This window comes from Synchiropus splendidus, chromosome 11 (assembly GCF_027744825.2).
Source record: "Synchiropus splendidus isolate RoL2022-P1 chromosome 11, RoL_Sspl_1.0, whole genome shotgun sequence".
In the NCBI taxonomy this organism is placed as follows: domain Eukaryota; kingdom Metazoa; phylum Chordata; class Actinopteri; order Syngnathiformes; family Callionymidae; genus Synchiropus; species Synchiropus splendidus.
This window is the reverse complement of record NC_071344.1, coordinates 17,272,463-17,294,265: the sequence shown is the minus strand read 5'-3', so window position 1 is coordinate 17,294,265 and position 21,803 is coordinate 17,272,463. Positions and strand designations below refer to the sequence as shown.

At 45.8% G+C, this 21,803-nt stretch overlaps 1 protein-coding gene across 3 annotated transcripts in view; it reads right to left on the bottom strand.

Moving 5' to 3' along the window:
* glra1 (glycine receptor, alpha 1) overlaps window positions 1-21,803 on the bottom strand; it is a 100,223-nt gene that overhangs the window by 58,357 nt on the left and 20,063 nt on the right. The window contains exons 2-4 of one of the 3 annotated variants that reach the window (XM_053880111.1): window positions 20,573-20,697; window positions 20,350-20,361; window positions 11,020-11,058 (exon numbers count right to left, since the gene is read on the bottom strand). In XM_053880111.1, coding sequence (XP_053736086.1) covers window positions 11,020-11,058; window positions 20,350-20,361; window positions 20,573-20,697 — 176 coding nt within the window. The remainder of the gene's footprint in view (window positions 1-11,019; window positions 11,059-20,349; window positions 20,362-20,572; window positions 20,698-21,803) is intronic. The other 2 variants (XM_053880112.1, XM_053880113.1) reach the window with 2 other exon arrangements.

Here is a 21,803-nt window from a genome sequence, read left to right as displayed (position 1 = left end):
TGGAGTTGTTTCAGCGGCTCATTTATCCAGCCAGTTTAAACAGTAGCTGCTGAGATGTTCCACAGGGTCGCGATGTAGAGAGACAGCCTGGAGAGAGATGGTGGTCAGCCATGTTTGTTTACGTCCACCCCCCCCCTTTTGTGTTCAGGTGACTCTGCACTAGTGGGCTCCACTTTTTAGTTTGGTGTCGCACATGACTTCACCTCACGAGGAGGTGGAGTGGGGGGAATAAAATGCTCGTGGAATTGGCAGGAAAGTCACAGGGATTGGTTGAAATTGCGCCATCTCCTTTAGGGATTACATCTACGGCAGTCATGAGTCTACTCCCTAATGAGTCAGTGTTCTTGGGCATCTAAAAACAGAGGGGGAGTTTAACGCTTAAACAGCGCTTTCATTTTATAGATTTTTATTGATGTCGAGTCATTTCACTTCTGGAACTGTAGCAAATTGCTGAGCCTTGAATTACCACTCTCTACATCAAGAATATCTTGGGGGTTTTTTTGTGAGTGAGGGAAGGTCGGAGTGGAGCAATGGCACATCATGTTCTGTGAGGTAAAGAATGAGCTGAGCCAGGAGGCAGCACTCTCAACTGAGTGGTTGGTTTCTCCTCTCACCTGTGGTCACCAGCTTTGGAGTGACCCAGAGAACGAGACTCTCTCTGCCTGGACTCTCTGAGAGAGAGAGAAGCTCAGTCATCCAGGAGAGACTCGGAGGAGAACCTCCGCTCCTTCAGGTGGAGACAGTTGTGGTGCCCCCTGTATCTGGCCAGGAAGTTCCCTGGATGTTCAAGTGGACAAGATTGGAGAGATATGTCTTCCACTGACCTGGGAACACTTCAGAATCCCACCCATAAGAGCTGGAGGACGTCTCCAGGGGGAGTTTTCCTCACCAGTGGACCGTTCCATAGCATGGACAGTAGACTTATGATAACTGTTTCTTGAAGTGTCTGGATGCTGAAAAGGTATTCTTCTCATACAAGGCTTCAGTCGCTCGAAAGGAGGAGTGAGAGGGGGGGATCAAACCAGGCTCTCCACATGTTCTCCTCTCCTCTTCTTTGACTCGCGGATCAAGACTTTCAAGTAAACACTTCAAGGCCTCAGAACATCGAAGTGCTGTCCAACTTCTGACTCAACCGTGAGCATGACTCTCACTGCGATGATTTCCTCCTGGATCCACCTTCATTAGAAGCTCCTCATCGCTCCCCACCACGTGAGAACACACACCTGCTCCTCCCTATAGAAGTTTAAGTCTCAGAGCAAACAGCTTTGTTCATACGCCGCCGGAAGGGAGGAGGGGAAAAAACGCTTCCTGTCACATTTTAATTGGAGTGCTACGGTGAGGAATGGTGGGTTCCTCCACCATCCGACATATTCAAGTCATCCATCATCTCCTTCTTCCATGGAGCGAACTACAGGAGGAAAAAAACTTCATTTTCTTCTCCAAGGAGGGAGGAGAGACAGCGGGGTTTACTCCACCCCCTCCCTTCCCCCTCCCTCGCTCCGTGGGCTCAATGTCAGTTTCCCCCCAGCAACGGAATGTTTAAGTTTCATTATGAGATTACATTTATGGAAAGTGGAGCGCAGCGAGGGATGGATGGATGGAGGGAGGGATGGTCAGAAACACACGTGTTTGTGCGTGTGCGCTTCATATTTATTTAAATTGACAGTCACGCCTGCCAGCGATTTCACTGTCAGCATGTGCCGTTTCACTTCCTGTGAGGAAGAGACTCGCGACATCACAACACCTGACCGAGTCTCTTCTGGATGACTGAGCTTATAACAATAATAATTTGAGAAATATTACTTACACTAGAGATGTTGAAACATGTTTTCTCTGTGTTCCTTTAAACATTTGGGATATTTGGAAAGCAAGGGGGGGAATTAATTTATCCTCCGTGGCTGTTGCAAAATATGTATTAATGTACATGGTATGTATAGTCACCGCCGATGTGTATGTCCATTTGAGTGTGATATGTGCACACGTTGTAGATTTACAAATAAGATTTTGCTTGAAACATGTTCCAATATTTGTTTTTAAAATATATCATATAGTTCATAGGTCATTTATTTATTTATTTACTGTGGAAAATTAAACATTAATAACATGAAATTTAATTTTCCATATTACCTTTGTTTGATTCTCCGAGATTATATATTGATGCCCTTTAATGATTCTTATATTTACATTTCAAATGACAGTGTTGCATGAAACTGTTCTAAAAACAGTCACTTAATTATTGTAATGTTCAAAAGTGATTCAAACAAAGATTTCAAAAAAGGCTCCCATTTTATCGCAGATTTATTTCAACTAAAATGAATAATAAATATTTATTCACAGCTAAAATTGGACCAATAAAGTGGAAAGTCTTAAGTTATATTATATTATATTATATTATATTATAAACAGTTATACTGGCTCATATATGGATGGAATTTAAACCATGGGGATCATTTCTGTTTGAATTTCAAGAGTGTGATTTCACCCGGGGAGAAATGGCGGCACAGATCTGCCCGCAGAGAGTCAGAAACCAATATCTGGGAGCGACTGGGGTTTGGCAGCGTAGGTTTGACAGACGGCCGGACATGTCAGGTTGGCAGCTCCCTGACTGCAGGGGGACAGGAATCGATCGCTGGACCAGGAGACGGAGATGGAAGCGACGGATGCTTTGTGCCACGGGATCACATGACGAAAGCCAAAGTGCTAAACATGAAAAAATAAAAAAGCAGGTTGGTCGTCACGTGACCGCTTGATCCTCCCTGATGTTTGTTTCCTGACAATGACTTGGGTGCAGATGGACTTGTGTGTGTGTGTGTGTGTGTGGCATCTGCTCAATAAGTCATTGTGTGATTTACCGGTGTGTCGTGATGCTCTGCTGTTTGCTTGATGCTTTTAATCATCTTGAGAGGAAGGTAGATAGTCATGTGAGATTAGTGGGGGCTACACACACACACACACACACACACACGTCACACACTTGCGTGCACTTACTCATTCCGCCTCACAGATAACAGGCTCAGTCAATATGCTTTCATGACCTTCTTTGCATTTAAGATCCTGCCAGATCAAGTTAGCAGCCGTCGTCCTTCATATGGAAACCGAAACGCAATTATTGTGACATTTACAACCAGATGCAGGAATAGGATTTGACTGAAAAGCATTTGCCAGAATAGTTCCACTTTCAGTCAAGCTGCCTGTGATGTTAGCAGTTAGCATTTAGCTCAACTTGGAGTTGTGTTGTTTTAACTGACGCATCAGTTTCATGGCCCACCTGGCCTCCGTTCTTTGGGTGTTAGTTCTTGTGTTGAGCTTCACCTCTTTACTCGCAAACATGTCAGACACAATTTACAAACATTAGCATTGCTAGCCACAGCATTAAATTCTCTTTTTATTTTTTAGCTTTTGTTTCTGTTCCAAAGGCCATGATAACTGTTTTAGCCTGTTATTCAGCTAAAAGAAATAATCTATCTGTTGTCTGACAAGAACAAAATACTCTCTGAATTGAAGCTACTGAACTAGTGCGCTAGATGTTAGCCACCGATCTGAGTGACCAAGAAATGAAGGCATGCTGCTGTAGCTGTGTGTGTAGTCGAAAACATTGATTCATGTCAGCCGTATGTTTCTACAGTCAGTGACCAACAGATTTCTCCTCAGATACTCTGACATTGAACTATGTTTTGGTGCGTTTAATCCCAGATGATGCTAGCTACCTATTAGCTCCTAGCTTCCTTCCAGTTTGTCTTTGAGTCGAAACACCACTGCTGAACAATTGTGTTGGTGTTTCTAAACAGTTTCTAGTCTCACAAACTCTCCTCATGTTTACTGAAGATCTTCAACAGTGAACATGAGTCATGAAAAACATAAGCATGAACATCACTGGCAGCTGAGACTGTCGTCAGACTAGAAAGAGTTTGTTTTGGTAACAAGAATAGCTTGTAATTTATTTCTGCTTACAGCAAAGATAATCCTGGTCAGGAGAGTGCGAGTGACTTGTCCCTAATTTGCCTGGCGTAAATATAATTTATTTCGAGTCATAAGCCGAGACTTTGACGGCCTCATCCTTGTCTTGTGTGATGTGTGATGTGCCCAGTTCAAACTTACTTCCTGTCAAGGATAAGATGAAGTATTTCTTCTTGTCATGTCATCAGTTTTCATTTACATTGGAATCAGTTACTCCGCCTGTGCCGTAATTCTGCGGTCACCCCCAGCACTGCGCCCTCTGATGGTCACAAATATGACATAAAACTTCATAACAAACACAGTGTGAGATCCAGCCTGCAGCTGTAGGACAGTGTTGAGTTAAAGCAGTAAATGTAACCTCGGGGAACATACTTTGTTGCCGTACTCGAATAGAGTATAATTGCACATCCACTCAAGATTTTTAATTTCAGGCAAATTGATGCACTTTAAGTCTTTTCTGTGACAGACAAAAACATTGTTAATTTTTGTTCTGTATTGTAAGTTGATCTATGTTTATTTCTTTTTTCTTTCATGTAAACAAGGATGCAGTGTTATGCAGAGGTGCAATGATAATATTTTTATAGAGACATGATACTATTTACAGAAGCGGCTGAGAGTTGGGGGGCGCGAAACGTTTACTTCTTCCTGGGGGGGGCAACAAAAAATAATAGAGAAAATGAGTCCTGTAGCTCAGTACCTCGGTTTTCAAACGTCCCGGACTTCGAACAAAAATTTCCAGATTTTTTTGCTTCTGATTTCAAACAAAAATCCAGAACTCGAACGCCCCCAAAAAAAGCCGGAAAAAACATAACGTGCGCGGACCGATCAGCTGACCCACGATGCACTCTGTACGCAGACGTGTCCCGTTAGCTACATTTACTGACTGTTTTTTCTTCATATTGAGGTGGAAAACCTTTCCTGTCTCCGCACTGGACCGTGGTAGAGGGTCACAGGGGAGGTGCTGGAGCGTGCACTCCAGGGTTTGATGTCCTGTTGTGGGCTGGAGCTGGGACAGGGATGAGGCGAGTCTGGGACAGAGCGTTACTTGGTTTATGACTTTGTCACAGCCAAACTGCACAGAAGCGCACATTCAGAGCTGGACACGCACCGGGCACCTCTTCACTTCTGGAGAGACGTCACTCACTCGGCAACCCCTCCCACATGCAGCGGCCACACACATAGAGGAACAGCGCACCTGCAGCAGACACTCTACATTCACTCCTACAAAAGACTATTTTAAGGCTTGGAACGCATTATTTCTTTTTCCATTCATTGTAATGGGAAAAATCTATTCAGATTTCGAACAAATCGCTTCTCGAACGGCCGTCTGGAACGGATTGTGGTCGAGAACCGATGGACCGCTGTACTTCCATAACTCATCTGGTTCATGTGCAGAGTCCATCATCAGATCACTAAGAAACACAAAAATACTGTTTATTGACGAATGGTGCGGCCCATTAAATGTGTTGTGTCTATGAGTGGAGGTGTGTGTGCGTGTGTGGTTGGGTGGGGATTCCACTCTGCATCCACTAAAAGCCCTCTCTGTGCTCCGACCTGCAGTAATCTTTCTGCAGCGTTAGCTCTCTGCAGCAATCGCATGATTAAGATGTTCTTCGGCTGAGACAAGCCACTCGGATGAATCCACGCACCGGCACCTTTTTTCTGACGCAAAAAAGGTGAAATAACTGCCAGATGCTGCGTCCCATTAAAACGTCACCAGTGCGATCAAACTCCAAAGAGTCCTGGGTGAAAGCGGGCGCCTGGATCAGCATAAATCTATAGGTTTGAGCCGTGCGTGGAGGGAGAACCTGGGAGGGTTAGAGCAGACAAATATCCCTTGGCCTAACATTAATCTGCATAAAGCGGCAGAGCGAGTAGGTGAGTTGTGTGTAATATGCTCTGAACATCCCATAACAGAAGGAGCAGAGCCGAGCCTCTAATCAGGAGGAACGGCTGCTGCCGACGGCAGAGCGTGGCTGCGGGGTCTGACCTGCTGACTGGATTCTGCTGAACATGCTGGAAGAGCAATCTCTCCGCCCTCCTCCTCCCCCCTCTCTCTTCTCCTGCCCATCTCTCACTCTTGCCTTTCCCATCTCTGAACTGCTCCTGAGGTCGTTCCAATCCCACTTGGTCCCACTTACTTGTGACGGTTTTATCGTCCACAAGCCCCCCAAAAAATATCATGACCCCCCCCCCCAAAGTAGCCTCTCTTGTCACACTGGGAGTCACCATCTGACATGGAAACAATGTCGCTAAAACAATGTCAAGTTTAAGCTTCAACCTTTGGGTCCAGAGTCGTAAAACTACAAGCCACAAACAACATATTCCAATTCAGCTGTCGGAGAACTCGACCTGACATTTATATACAGGTGGATTTATTTGGGTTTTATAGCCGTCGGATTGTTAAGAATATGTCCATATTTCCACGCGACACCAGCTTTTCAACATCTGGCAACAGTGCCGTGAGTGGCGGGATGTTCCACCCTTATAACATAGTAATAACTGAAAAGAAATCAAAAAGTATTTTATATCATCTAAAACAAAGTTTCACCACAAGACTTTCATTCTTCAGTTACTCTGCCAGTTATCAAGTCTATGTCCAGGTGTCTTTCTGTGTGGTTTTCCATGAGGCTCCCACCAGTGAAACAGCACCACCAACAGGCCTTTGCTCGAAAGTAACATCACTTTTAGGCGTACTTAGGCTCTCGTTGTCTAGCGCCCTCTCTCTGAACTCATCATAGAAGTTGTGTGCATCAGAACAGTCTCATGATCTGCTTTCAGAAACTGTTGAATTAACTCTAATGGCAATGATCATGAATGCGTCTTCCTACTGAGACGCCCACTTCACACTTGACTCGGGTGTATCTGGACTGTGTTTTGGTGGTGGGCTTTGCAGTGAGCGTGAACCTTCGCGGAGCTAGGGTCATTTCAAATATGCATGTTCGCTTTTTTGTCTAGCTTTGTGACAACAATCTCCACCACTGGGAGGCGCTGCCTTCTGTTGATTCTAACTTATAGTTCAAAGTCTCCCTTGTCAACACATTCCCACTCCTGAGGCGTCTCATACTGACCATAGACTCGATGGTCCCAGGTTGCTGGCACACAAGTCAGACTTCCATCCTGAAACGGATCACGGTGCACTTGCTGTTGCTTGGTAAATATAGACACTTGTTTGACTCACGGTGTTGGAAATGTGGCACCTGGAGTCAAGAACATGGTCAAACAAGGTGCAGTAGACACAAAGGGGCATCGAAATGATTCAGCTGAAAGTCTTACGAAAGCTGACATCGGCATCAACATCGAAGGACGAAGTCCACTAGACAATACGTGACGTCTTGATTCTGTGTTGGTGTAGCTGGTGTTAAAAATAGTTCTGTGTTCTCTGAGTTTCGTGTGAAGGGAGTTTGTGTCGTCCAAATCTGAAGTGAACCTTGTTCGTGGAGTCCCAGCCTTGTAACATTACATGGATTTCTGCTACGGTTCCGAACATGCATTATTATTTCATCAGCTCTTCTCCTCCATTGAGTTTGTCCCTGTGCGTGTCTACCTCCCGCTCATCTCTCTTGCGTGTTCCCATCTCTTCCCTCCTTCCTACATGAACCTCATCTCTTCTCCTTCCTGCTGTCTCCTCCGCTGAAGCTCACCTCGCCTTCGAAATCTGACGTTTTTACTAAAGTTGCCTGAATCCAAACTCGACCGTTGACTTCAGAGTCGCTGCTGCACGCAAAGCTGTGAAGGTGAGGCTCAACGGGGGAATACGTTTGGGCTTTCTCACCTGCAGAACCTGCGGGGAGGAAAAGAGTTGTTTCGTGAAGTCGCTTTTTGTTTCTGACTGATGCGACGAGTGCTTTGTGTTGGCTGCTTCAGTGATGACTGTTTTTTTAGATCTACATCTGTAGGCCATTTCTAATCCATTCATTCAACCTCTTACAGATATCTGAGGTCAGGTCACTGGAACCTCCCACAGCACTGACTGCTCAGTTCAGGAGACATCCTGACAAGTCTCCTCAACTGGCTTCTCATGTAAGAGTTGAGGTTCTTCCCTCCAGGCTGAGCTTCTACATCAGTGGAGAGCTTTGTCCTCTGGCTCAGCTCTTTCTTCACCATAATACAGAGTCTTGTTGACTGAAGAAGTCTGACCTTCTCCATCTTCCCCTCACACTTGGACAAGACCCGAGATACTTGAGAACCTTTGTCCCAGACTTAGAGGAGCTGATCCTCTTCTTGAGAATCAATGGTCCAGATGACCCTATTTTGAGGGAATACAGAAGCTGAGCAGAACTGTTGACCATGTGTAGCGGGAGAGAGTCCAGTCCGATTTATGCCTGTGTGGCCCAGACTCCCACCTCAGTCCTATGTATGCATCCTACAGCTAAACTGTTAAACTAGAGCTTTTTTTCGGTCGTTCATTTTCTTTTCAATCGTTTCATTTAGCTTTTTCATTTTCAATAGCTTGGACGTAAAAATAAATATGCAGTATCATTTGAGTCAAAGCGGCTTGTAATGACTTCCTCGCTTCCCTATTTGTATCAAAACGCAGGCGCAGCAGAACCGGCGGAGTAATGTGACTATTCTGCGCCCAATAATTAAATTCTCTGGTGAATAATAGCATCATCTCCACGCTTTTGTTTCCCACCACAACTGATCCCTTATTTGAACATGCAAATGAGAAAACGTCTCTTATTAACTTTTCTTTTTTTTCCCCTCCTCGTGAGTGGCGCTGGCGGAGGAGCCGCCCGGAGGCAGACGAGTCGCCGCCCGCTAATATAGAACACCGTCTGCGGTACAGGCAACAGAATCAACTCGGGAGGTAATTGGAGTCTTAAGTCTGCAAAACCAACACATTACTTACGTAGAGTAATCAGACGCCGCAAATTCTTTTGGACCCTAAACGCGTCACTGTTGCTGGTTCCCACCGCAAGAGTCTGTTCTTCATTGCAAACAGGATGGTTGAGTTGTTAGTACGTGGCTATGAGTGAAGGTGTGATGGACGCTGTGAGTCCAGGGGGCGTGGCTGATGGCCTCACTAGCACCAGGGGAAGTAACACACATGAGGAGGACCTCAGCCTTGGTAGCTGGTGCCACTGCAGAGCGGCATATGCCGAAGAGCTAGTCGTTGCCCGGACATAACCAAAGTGGTGAGACAGGTCTTTAAACTTGCTGATGGCTGTTCGTGACAACAGCACACCAGCGTTGGACCAAGTACCAGGTAACAACGCTTGGTAACCTGCACCGTCTCTGGTATGCAAACCGGACAATAGCTCTCCTCTTCTTGGTCCGACACGGAGGGTGTGAGGGAGTGGATGTGCTCATGCATGCCCTGTTGAAAGCCCGAGAATCACCTGTGCCTCATGAGCAGCAAGAACTTGGTGAGGAGAACCACAGAAGACTAGAAGAGGCTCAAAGGCCCAGGAGGAGCGGTATTAGAGGACATTGATGTTAGTGGGAGACACGCGGGGTGGATTCCGGAGCTCACTGCTCCAAGACACCAGTTCTTCTGAGCCTCATAATGTCAATGAAGTTAAACCTGGGCGACAGTTGGAGCAACAGCTGGTGACAAGCGTAGTACACAACTCTTCTTGTAGAGTCAAGTGAGTGAAACGAAAGCCTTTGTGTGTGAGTCAGTGGCGAGTCTAATCTCTACATAAGCCTCGTTGATTCTACCACAACATCAACACACATTCGCAGATGCAACAGCAAGAATAAATCGAATCTTCCACGAGCAGATTCTTCTTAAACATCGGCCACTTTAACCCAATAGCATCGTTACGGACGAGAACCGAAGCGTAAGTTTCACCGCCGAGGTTGTTTTCTGTCTCCGTGGATGCAAATTCAGCCCACAAACACATTAGCTACAGCTGACAGGAGCCATTATGATACAGACCCTTGTGCTGTGAGATTAATCATGTCGGGCTAATGAGCCAATGAGCTGAGAGAAAGCTTTCCGTCGAGTAACTCGCAAGAAATACTCAAGCACCGTAAGCACCGCCGCAGCCTTTTCTGCCACACCTCATGCCACCGTGAGCGACGACTATTGCGACAACTAACAGCAACACAGAACATGTCTGATCTAGTGGCTCATCCAGGCTGCTGAGTGTGAAAAGTGAGATGCTGTGGGTTCAAATCTTCAACTGTAGTTCTCAGAAACATGCCCATTAATAACCATGTCGCTGAGATCTGTGCTCTACAGAGGGTTTTATATTTCTTCATTTTCGTCATTTACATTGGCATAAATTGTAGTTTAAGATTGAAGGATGTTTAAAATGTCTTTTTTCCTCCCACCTATTGTAGGTATGACTTGCTACTAAGAGAACTTCACCACTTCATAGTGAGTCAAAACAAAAGGAAAAATATATATATATATTTCAGTTGTATAGATATTTTTCTGAGATCTCAATCTTATCCAATGTATTCCACTAAGCCTTTCATTGCTGTAATGTATTCATTGTTTTAGGTTAGAAAATTTGAAATAAAAAGTACATCCGACTATAAAGTGAATCATTCTCCACTTATGAACTCAAGGATGCAAAAGGCATCATTTAAATCAGTAATAATAGCCAATATTTAATGGTCAGCCCACGAGAAAAGCTTTCTGAGCTGTTTTAAAAATGAGTGGTCTTGTTACAGGAGCCCTCTGTTGGGTACCATTATTACTAAAAGATGTACATGTTTTTGGTCTCTCATCAGATGTGTCACTTTCGTGCTGTTTCCAGTTTGGCATTTAAGAACCTTGATGTTGTTGTCTGTGTTGACTGTTGTTCCAAGAGCAGTTGCTCAGTGTCAATTTTAACTACCAACATTGCGTCACAATATCTGAAGTCCACTTGATTTGCTGGATGCCACCAGTTGCAGTGCCTCAGTGGCGTCAAACTGCGGAACCACACTCTGAAGAAGGGCCCACTGAACTCACGAGAGCACGTGGCTGAAACCAAGAGAGGCATTTCCCTAATATTCCTCAATATTGGGGAAATGCCAGACCGTTGCATGAGCGAGAACAAATCAGCGGACAGGGAAGAACAGAAGAAAAAAAAAGGGGTAAACGTAAAAAGAAAAGGAAAGTACCTTTCTTGTGAGTAGCCTCATTTTTGGAGCCTTTGGGGTCTAATAAAAAAAAGATCAGAATTAAACACAGAAATATTCTAGCAACAGGTTACCAAACTATTCGTTGTTTGTCCTCAAGAAGGAAAACAACGGCTTTTTGTCTATCAAGGAGCGAAACAAGACAGCAAGGCTCGATTATCTACGGTGTCGCAACGCTGCCAACACTCAGCTGGGGTGAGTGTGTGGCAGTGGAGGGGGGTTAGGAGGGAGAGGAGAGGGGGAGGCAACATACTGTGAAGGCAATAGCAGGGAGGGGGGATGCACTAGTCTGGAAAAGTACTACTGCCATAACTGCGGCGGGCGGGAGAGGCGATGCACGAGGATGAAGAGGAGGAAGAGGAGGGTTGCAATGCAGTTCTTATCAAGAGTAGCTGACTTAACACTAGCAAAATGCACTAGAGGAGATGCAAGAGGCCAGAGAGAAAGATCAGATCAGGAGGAGGGGTTGGGGGAGAATGCAAAGACTACATGTCAAACCGGCTTCGTTTCATGTTTTGCCTCATTCGGCCTTTTTGGTTCGTCTGATGGGCACCAAGTCCCACACACCAGCGTGGCTCCCGACCAGTCAAACAGAAATGGATTCTTTGTCCCTCACAATGATCCGTCTCTGGCGACAGGAATGGAGCCCGTGAGGGTGGATAAATGATCCCCAATTCCGAGAAGGAAATTCCATTTTTTTGTCCGCCCTTTCAAACGGACGCCATTAGTTTTAAGTAATGTGGCTGAAATGGAGCCATACACCATCGAGATGACAGAGGAGTCGACTCCCGCCGCACCAGGAAATGTAAATCTTCAACACCGATGCAGATGGAAGACGAAATGAGACACACCATAAAGAGGGGCCTTTTTAGGTCTGATTCATGGGTGGAAGTGCAGACTTACCAACTTTTGTGTTCTGACCTTTCAATGCCTACTTCAGAACATGTCTCTCTCCTGAGTTAAACACCTTAAGTACCTGAAGGATCCACACTCCTGATGGCATTTCCTTGTTTTAGGAATGGCACGACTCGATTCGTGGAAACGGTACAACATGACGGTACAACACAACGGTACAACAAGAAGTTCTTCAAAGTTTGTTGTTTCGTCTAGAAATAGTTACATATGGAGGTAACAATCAGGAAAGTCCCCGAAAATAACAGCCCAACTCTGCTGTCCATTGCTCAGGGGAAGGGACACTTCTGACACCAATGTCTGTCCAACACAACGGAACACAATGTCATTTAGTGTGAAAATCTTCAGTCCAACTTCCTTCATGTTCCTAAGCTTGGCTGAGTGTGTGTGTACCTGGTTTAGCTATCCTTGTGAGGATGGTTAATTTGAGGATTTAAACTTCAAAATAACTGGGTCATGATAATTTCAGTTTGGTCCAGAGTCCTGGTTAAGGTCAGCCATGTGTTTTGGAGGGTTAGGTTTAGAGGGAGAGGCGGGGGAATGGCGTGTCTACACTTTCCTGTCTTGTAAGCTGCTTTCTATCACCATCTACCCACCTCTGATGAGTACTGTTGAGGTGAACCGTTTCCAGCTGGATTCATGTAACTATCCCGCCATACCAAGTTTTTGTATCTTGGGATCTACCTTAGCTTCTGCCAGTACATCAGATTGTACCTGTTCCCTGGATGTGGCTCGACCTGGAACATGTGTTGCAACTATGTGACATGGAAGTGAAGTATTGGGGTAAATATTGACTTTAAATATTGAAGGATTCTTTGCGTCCCTGCATGGTTTTGTGCACCTCCGATGTAAAGCTTGCTGAAATAACCCAAGCTTAGCCAACAGACCTTGCTTTAACAATCGTTTTTTTAAGGCAAGGTAAGGTGAATTTTGCTTTTGGGCCTTTTGGAAGTCTTCATCACTCCATCTTTTTCTGCTACTCCTAACATTGTGTTGTTGCTGGAACCAATCCAGGCTTTAATGGGAGCGAGCAAGTGGACGGATCTGTGGCCCATTTTTCCTCAAAATAAATTCTCCGTCCTTTAACAGGTTTCGCTCAGGGTTGTCCTCAAGACACTCCCAAAAGAGGGCGCTGCATCCTGGTGACCACTATGCAGTTTTGTAGCTCTATAGTGGCACAATAAACAAACATTTCCATTATCGATTTATCTTAAGTTAGCGGGACACATTTTACAATGTTAGCCAGCGAGGATTCTGACGTCACAGTTAGTTTCTCTCTTGACTGGTTTAAGAAAATGTCGCCGTAATAATTCCTGGGTAAGGATTAGCAGTTGTGAAGGAGTTTTTGTCTTAACCCAACTAACCAGACAAAGTCTTGTCTGGGAGCGTTTGCTGATCGATAGCTAATTTCTCCTCCAAACCTCGGTGATCTGGGTAACCGGCGGCCGGCCTGCTTGGCTGTACTTGACGACTGTCATGGTGAGGGATGGCGTCTGCGCCAAATAGAGGTCTGGCGGCGATCTCGCTCTCTGTCACTGTCAGCCGGGGAGAAAAAATAAACTGCAGCTGAGACAGATGAAAAGTCTGGAGCACAAGCATGAACTGTTGTCGGCAGGTGACTTCAACTCTATAATCTGCACGATCCATGAAAGGCAATTTTTCCCCGCTGCAATCTCTTTGTGTCAGGGCTAAGCCTGAGCTTAGCCCCGTGGCCGTGCAGCCTGTCGAACAACAGGCTGTCTGATCTCGCCGTTAAAGCCACATCAAGTGTTGGGTTTATTTTCGGGTGGAGTTTGCATCGCCGGCAGCCTGCAGCGCTAATAAATGCTAATTACGGGTAATGAGCGAAATCCATTCTCTCGGCTTTTCAGAGCTTTGTGTTTGGCTGAAAATGATTATCCAAAACAGACTTCAGCTCTGATGAAGCCTCTTCCTCATCTGACACTTCTCAGACTGATGAAGAGGCTTTTCTCCTCCTGGTTATTCGTCGTGTCGAGAGTTCACTTGTGACTGAATGGGCTTTCATGAAGCCACTCTGCCCTCCTTGTGAACACATTAGCCACAGACGCCGGGTACCTCCAGAGAATGCTAATGTAGTTGTGGTGTCATTTGGAGTTTCACTCTGTCATTTCTCGAATAGTAAGTTCGTCCAAGACTCGACACTCATGTTAGTTGGGCGTCACTTGACTTCCAATGACTTGTCACATCAACTTCTCCTGAAAAAGTGCTGTAGTTGTAGTAATTGATGTAGTTTATTTTGCCACATCAATGTCTTGAACTGAAACTCTGTTACTGTATCATCTTCAACCAAATAAGGAGTTCTTGCCTCTTTTTTTGGGGGGGCGGGCGATCGAGTTGTTCCCAGGTCAGTTTGTGATGAAGCTTTCAAGGGTTTTTAGGGTTTCGTAGAAAGCCACCCGGGAGGCAGCCAGAGATGCCAGAGCCAGCACGACTGTTATCTGTCAGTATAGAAGGTCTGTAGAGTGTGAGACCCCTTCGCTCACAAGGACCTCAGGGTTGGTTTGGTGGGCGGTCGTGGCTTATGGGCCAAAATCTCCGAATCACGTTTCTATACGTATAAAGAACGGCCTGCCTGCTGAGTCACTTAAGGTCTGGTGCAAGTGGGATGACCTTATCTCTTCAGCTCCACTCTCTCACATGGTCTGCAGCCTTTGAATTAAGAGGGATTCCAAACAGAGTCTTACCCAACCTGAATAATTGAATGGGCTCTAATTAGAGATTCTTCTGTTCTGGTGGTTTGTTCAAGTTGTTCTCCGGCCTCTCTGGAGGGTGTCTCTTTGAATAAAGATTATGTAAAACAATACTCTTCTCCTCGCTCTATAAATACCCCGTTTCCACTTGGGACAACGTGATTCTTTGTGGTGGTCCGTGAGCTTGAAAGAGGTTTAATGCGCGCTCCTTCCGAACACGCATTTCCAAAGTGTTCTGACTTGATGCGTCATCCTCATCTGCCTTGCACTTCTAACTTTTCCATCTGCCTGTTCAATATTCCTCTCTTCGCTGCCCTTGCCGCTCCACCTCCTCCTGCTAGACGTTGAAGCGTGATCAATATTTTCGTCATAACTCACGGGAGAGTCACCTCTGCAGCGACATTCAAATCCCTCCGCTCCGTGCAATGTAGTTCCCCTCCAAATATCCGACTTAAAAAGGAGGGGGGGGCCCTCATTTCGAAGATTTAAAGAGACCTTCCTCTGGGCAAGGATGTCACTTCAATCCTGTCGACCTCATCCCGTCTAAAAAACGAAAAACAAACGGAGCAGGAGGTGTTCCGTTCTGCTTATTCATGTCTCTACAAATGTACTACAGCATTCCCGAGCCCACTGGGAAAGTACCTTTGCCAGGCTAGCGGAAACACTTCTTATGTTTGCAGTTTGTGATCCCGTTTGCATTTTTCACCATCTGCGGTCCTTTCCGATCCCCAGCCATAAACAAATGCCCTCAAGTCAGGCTGCCATTTGCTGTGCACCGCAACCCCTCACTCTTCCACTCCGTCCTCTCTCTTTCATTTTTCTCCCTGTGCAGCCATTCCTTCATCCCACACTCATTACCTTATGCCCATTAATCCCATTAAGTATCCATTAAACAAGTGCTGATAAGAGCAAATGAACGTCAGGCTCTGACAGCTAATAACTACTGTCTCACCTCTGCAGGCTCCACTCAAGGAGAGGGATGGGAGAACACCAGCATGGACACCACAGCAGGTAGTGACAGTAGAATATGTTGACAGAGCTGAGTCAGAAGACCCAGCTCAACAAGATTTGCCAATGTGCTCAGACCTCTGCGCATCGACTGGAACAACAAGATACAAGCAGATCTGTCTCCTGGGGACTGAGTGAGGCACTCGCTCATCCATGAGAGAGTCACAGACAGGGCAGTTGCGGTGGCAAGACACTTTGCCTCCTGGATGCCTCCCTGCGGATACGTTTGTCTCCAAATTGATGTGGAGGAGTTTTGTTGGGGTAAGTCTTCACGCCAGCTTGTGATGCACCTTTGTGTAAGTGGAAGGATGGATGGACCTCCCCAGCACTTTATCCCCTTTGCAGTATCTGTCGTGGTCAAAATAAAGTCACGTGTGACACCCAATGAAAGTTTGACGTTGGACCAAAGAGCAGTTGCTGAGCGGATTTGTCCCAACTGTGCCCAAGATCAGAGGTCAGAATGGTCTTGGTGTTTTTCTTGAGGTCAAGCAACACGTATCGTAGGACAATTTGGTAAAAAAAGCCTCGATCTTTGAGGAACCATCCATCCATCCATCCTCATCCGCTTATCTGTGCCGGATTCCGGGAGAAGCAGCTTCGACTGGGACCGCGATCCCCCTTCTCCCTAACAACATCCACCAGCTCGGATCCTGAAACGCTCTCAGGCCAGTGAAGAGATATAATCCCTCCACCTGGTCCTGGGTCGACCCCTTGGTCTCCTCCCAGCTGGCCGGGAGAAGTGCACTGTGCAAATCTAAATGAAGTCACTCAAGTTACTAGACTGGTGAAGATGAATGCTACACGCTAAAAGAGATGGAAATTCCTGAAAAAATTCCGCATTAAAGTTAACCAACCATGAGAATAGGCAGGTGGGGAACCTGCTCTGGCAGCTCCTGGCTGAAGAAAAGATGTTGCAGTGCAACATGGAAGACACTATGGAATTTAAGAGGAGCAGGGGCAGCCCTCAGGCCTTAAGTTTGACAAGCCTGACTGGGGTTGTTGGTGGTGGCGCATGTCCTAGCAGGGGACAGCCGTATCATGTCAGACATTCTACACGAGTGTTGGCTACGACCATGAGGAGTAGCTTCGACTGCTGACACAGCGACATGGAGGACCTAGTTTTTTTAATATTCTAGCAGAAGATTGGAGATGGATTGGCACACCATGAAAAGAATAATACAGCTGTTGTTCCTCAGGAATCTGGCCTGTAGTTGTGTGCGTGCACCTGCGTTGATGAATGGACTGAACTGGAGTTCCCCCCTTCACCCACTCGTCCATAACCTTGCCCCTTCTCATCGCTCACCACGACCAGCAGCAAGGACGACCACTGACGGCCGCAAGCCTGCGAGCTCAGCGGTTATCTTTCCAACAACGACCTTCTGCTCCACAACTGCTCCTCTCTCCTGCTCTCGCTACTCGGCATTCTCTGGAACTAATCCCTTTATTTCACATTGCTCTCTCCGTAAATCCCAGTGATGATCAGCGAGAGAAAAATCCTCAGAGAGAAGCCAACATTTGCTTGTAGCCTTCTCTGTCGAAAGGTTATTATTTTCAAGTCCTGACAACTGCTCTCTGTCCTGGAGCAGCAGAGGTTCCCCTCTGAGTCTCTGCTGGATGACTGAGCTTCTCTCTCTCAGAGAGTCCAGGCAGAGAAACTCTTGTTCTCTGGGTCACTCCAGAGCTGGACACCACAGGTGGTGGCCTAAAACAGACATTGTCCACTTTTCTGAGACATTACTGCCAAAAATGTTTCGAAGAAAACTATTGTTATTGGGGGAAAAAATAATTGAAAATTAATTTTTAAAAGTTCTCTTACAAAAGTAGATGTTGACCATATGTGATCAGATTTATTGTATTATTTTCCTGAAAGTTATTCAATCGAATTATTTTTGACCTATGAACTTCATGTGCACACAGGTCGGAACAAGAGGTCCGTGCAGTCAACGTTCCCAGATAAAACCTGACTTGGCCGAGGTCGTGGGACCAACCTCATTGGACAAAGAAGTAATGCTGATAATTGATTTGCCAGAGGAGCGGCGGGCGGCTGGACTTGAATGGTGAAGCTGAGTGAAATAAATGAAAAAGGAAATGAAGAAAAGAGGGAGAAGGGAGGAACAAATGAACTCATGGATAATAAATGGTTTGTCCCGAATATGTCAGCGGCGCTCGGTGTCCCCCTCTCTCCCGACGGAGGAACCTGCTACATCAATTGGAAGCTTTTTACCCTCAGAGTGGACCCGAGTCATGATCACTGTAATTTCCTCTCATGCTGACACATTGGTAGCTGCGGGCGAATCTCATCCGCCAAACTTTCCCCCTCCTTCCCATCTGCACCGCGGAATGAGTCGGTGCGATGAGGTGAGTGAGAGGAGCCTCACTTTCCAGTCACCAGTGTTCTTATTTTAGGACGGGGGATGGAGGTGTAGCCAACTTGTCGAGCCTGTGTCCCGGGGAACATCTTCGCAATTAAATACGTCGCACACTTCTCCATTTCTTCTATTAAATGACGGAGGAACACAATTAAAACGCGCTGAATTATCGCCGCCGTCACATTCGCCGGTTATAAAATTTGATTTGTAAAGGTCGCTGCTCCAATAAAGTCCCGCTAAATCACACCAGACAGCTGAAGAATTCAGAAGTAAAAACCAGGAGGAGACTGAAGGTTTTACAATGCGAGAGCTCATCTTTCCTCCCACTGGATCGTGATGGTGCTTCACACCATTGCTATCATGACTGACGCTTTCTCTCTGCTGTCATTGAGTTTGCTTCTGCCCTGGAGTCGTTCGATTTTCCAGCTCATCCAGCCACAGACCAAGAAGTGAGTCAAAGCTCAGGTTTTTTCACCCATTGATGTTCCTGTGACATGAGAGTTAATTACTTCTTTCTACTTTACTTTCTCTTCAGAAAAACCTGCAACACTTCTTCCTACGCCTGAAGGCTGCTGGGCAGCTTTCCTATCCCACTTCTGACACCACTTCAGAGAGCAGTTTCGTGTCTTTTGGAGAAGTTTGGAGGCGCAGTTAGGCAGGTGATGAGGACACATGGAGAGGAGAGACGGTGTCGGAGATGGAGAAGAGGAAGAGAACCAGAAGGATGGAGGAGGATAGATGAAGGTGATGGACTTTAATCTGTGGCTTTTCTTTTAATACCAAACTATTACTCGCAAGCTGAAAAAAAAAAAGATGCAACGATTTAAGTTTCTCAGATGATTTTTAACAGCAGATTTTTTTTTAAAATTGTACAGAGTTGAGGGATAATATTACTGATACAAGTTACTTAGAACCTTGTTAAAAGAGATTGAATACATATACTTTCTACTTACAGAGTCAAGAATCTGTTTTTGATAATAATAATAATAACAATAATTTGTTTCTGAGAAACCAAATGATTCACGATAATTGTTGATTTTATGTGCATTATTTAATTTTCACCATAATGCTATTTTAAAATGTGAAAAAAAAACAATCAAGATCCAATTTAAAAGAATAAATAAATATAAATAAAAATGAAGAAAGCGCAGTGTTTTTTCCAATGTCAATAAAGACAAAAGGGTTTAAATTAATCTGATATTGAAAATAATATCAAAATACAATTCAAGCTTCTGGCAATATCAACCACAAATACAGGAGTAGGAATACAAGTAAATCCAGGGAGTTGTCATGTGACCTCGGGTCAAATCTCTGTCCGCACATGTAGAAACGTGGAACTGCGAAGGACCGACTCTCTGATGGAAAGTTAGAGGGATATGATCCCAGTTTCAGGTTTCCACTATCGTCTCTGACAGCTGGAGAGTCAAACTCAGTCTCACTACTGAAGCAAGTTAGAGGGAGAAGAGAAGTAAACTGGCACAGCAGGAAATGAGTCGAAACAGAACACGTCTCTATTTTAATTCTTCCCGGCTAAATTTAGCAAACCTGTTTGTGTTTGGCGTCAAGATTCATGAGATGTCCTCCTTTCCTCTCTGAAGCTCTCTCGTCTGCTCACCCTCTCTCATGTCTGGATGGATTTGGACCTCACAGATGTTGATAAACTCCAGCCCAAACACTGACATTGTCGTGACGTCAATGAGCACTGGGGAGCTTTATGTTATTTTCAGATGTCGAGCTAGTGGCTTGAAGCTCCCGCGGTCCCTCTGAAGCGACCAGCCGGGCCAGGGTTGGGCCCCTGGGCCCTGGGTTTGTGCTAACCAGGGACAGAAATGAAGGGGAGCAGCTGACTGGGGCAGCCAGTGATGGGAAAAAACTTTCAAAATAAAAGCCTTGACAGCAGAAACCTCATACCGTGACACCAGGAATCTGCAGATTGTCCAGTTTCAGTCCAATTGGGTTTGAATTTCGGGGCCTTTTTAGGTGGAGGATGAATGTGGCGCCCCAGTTCCTCGTGTCGCACGAGTCGCTGTCCGCGTTAGAAACCTCTGACATGTGTCTTTTGGGAGCTTCCATTCAGGGAGAGGTCACTTATCATTATCAGCATCATCCACGACTCATGTAGCGTATTCAGTCCAGCGGCACATTACCTTGACCACCAAAACAAGCACTCAGGATATCGTGTGGACACCAAGGAATGTAGCCAACTTGCTAAAGGAAATGCGCTTAACGGTCTGATTGGGGCTTCAAGTGCAAGGATGGGTGGGGGGGCAATGCAGTCGACATCTGAGTTGCTAGGCTCTGGGCAAATTTACCTTTGTTGAACACTGGAGGGAGTGAATGAAACAGATTGACAAGTTAACAACAACCAGAGCAAGAGCACTGAACAGTCGGGAATTTCACCTCCATACAAACCTGCTCCCGCCGACAGCTAACCTTCAAAATAGGTGTTAGAGACATGTGCAGACGGCAAACTGTCATCTCAGGACTTGGCTACATTCCCGCCTTATCCCACTGAGTCTTGGTGGCAGCGCCTACCTTTAAAGTTCGGTCGAATTCTGGCGTCGTAGCCCGAGACTTTGCCCATGAGTTTGTCCAAGAACTCAGAGGGCGGCATCGGCGAGGCGGCTTTCCTCGCCGCGGCTTCTTTCGACGCCGCCAAGCTGGAAGACAGAGAGAAAGGAGCCGTTACATTCGGAGTCTGTGGTGAACCAGGAACTCGTGTCTCGACTTCAAAATTGTACTAATGTGTGAGCTTGTCCATATGTGGACTGGAGATCTGCCTCCAGTCTCCATCACTTTAGAATAGGAACATTTTTGCCGAGTAACAACCATTTTACCATTATTCTTTTTATTTTTCATTCACAATAGATGACAGTACCCTGATTTGTTCCAGGGTTTTATGGGTCCAGTACGAGAAAAAGATATCAACCTCTGGTTGAGGAACCTCTCATGAGTGTCCTTTTGCGTTCTTTCTGTGAACTCTGGTTTCCTCCCAGCTTCATTGATGACCCTACAGTAGCTGTGAAAGTGTGTGTCAGACTGGAGGCAGGTCGAGGTGCCACCTGCCTCTCGCCCCAGCCAGCTGGGAAGAGCCCCAGGCCCTCTGAAACCCAGTGAAGGGATGAAGTGGGCTGGGTTTAAACACATGAGTGATGATTGCTTGCGATTCCAGGTCAAGCTAACGTTCTCATTTGGTGGGTTTCATCGATCCCTGGTCCCCGGTGGTCTTCGCACTCTTGGCTCCTTCACCTTATTAGGTCCATCATCACATTCTGCCGCTGGAAAAAGTGGAATCCCTCTGCAGCGGCGCGATCGGTCGATAAGCACGCACATGCACACGCTCGCCGCCACTGAAGTGGAACCAACACAGGCGGCCATTTTGATCATTTGGATGGTTAGCTCCCTGGACGTTACAGCCGTCGACGTTTGCTCACACATCCGGAGACGTCTGAGTCCACAGAGAAAGGTGAATTATGAATCAGTCGCCTTTGTTTAAACATTGTTACGTTATCAGCGACAGACGTTTCTGTTAGCAACGTGCTTGGCTTTCGACAGTCCAGTAAGACTCGGGTGAAGTCAAAGGCCTGAAGGTGTGGAAGGACTGAGAATAAAACTGATACTTATATCTATATATACAGTTAAGAAGCTTAAATATTTGTTCAGTTTACTGTCTTTTGATGATATTCTAGTCTGATATTAAACTACATGTTGAGTACATTTTATTAAATGTCTCGTATCAAACAAGATGTTTGTTGTTGACAAGCAT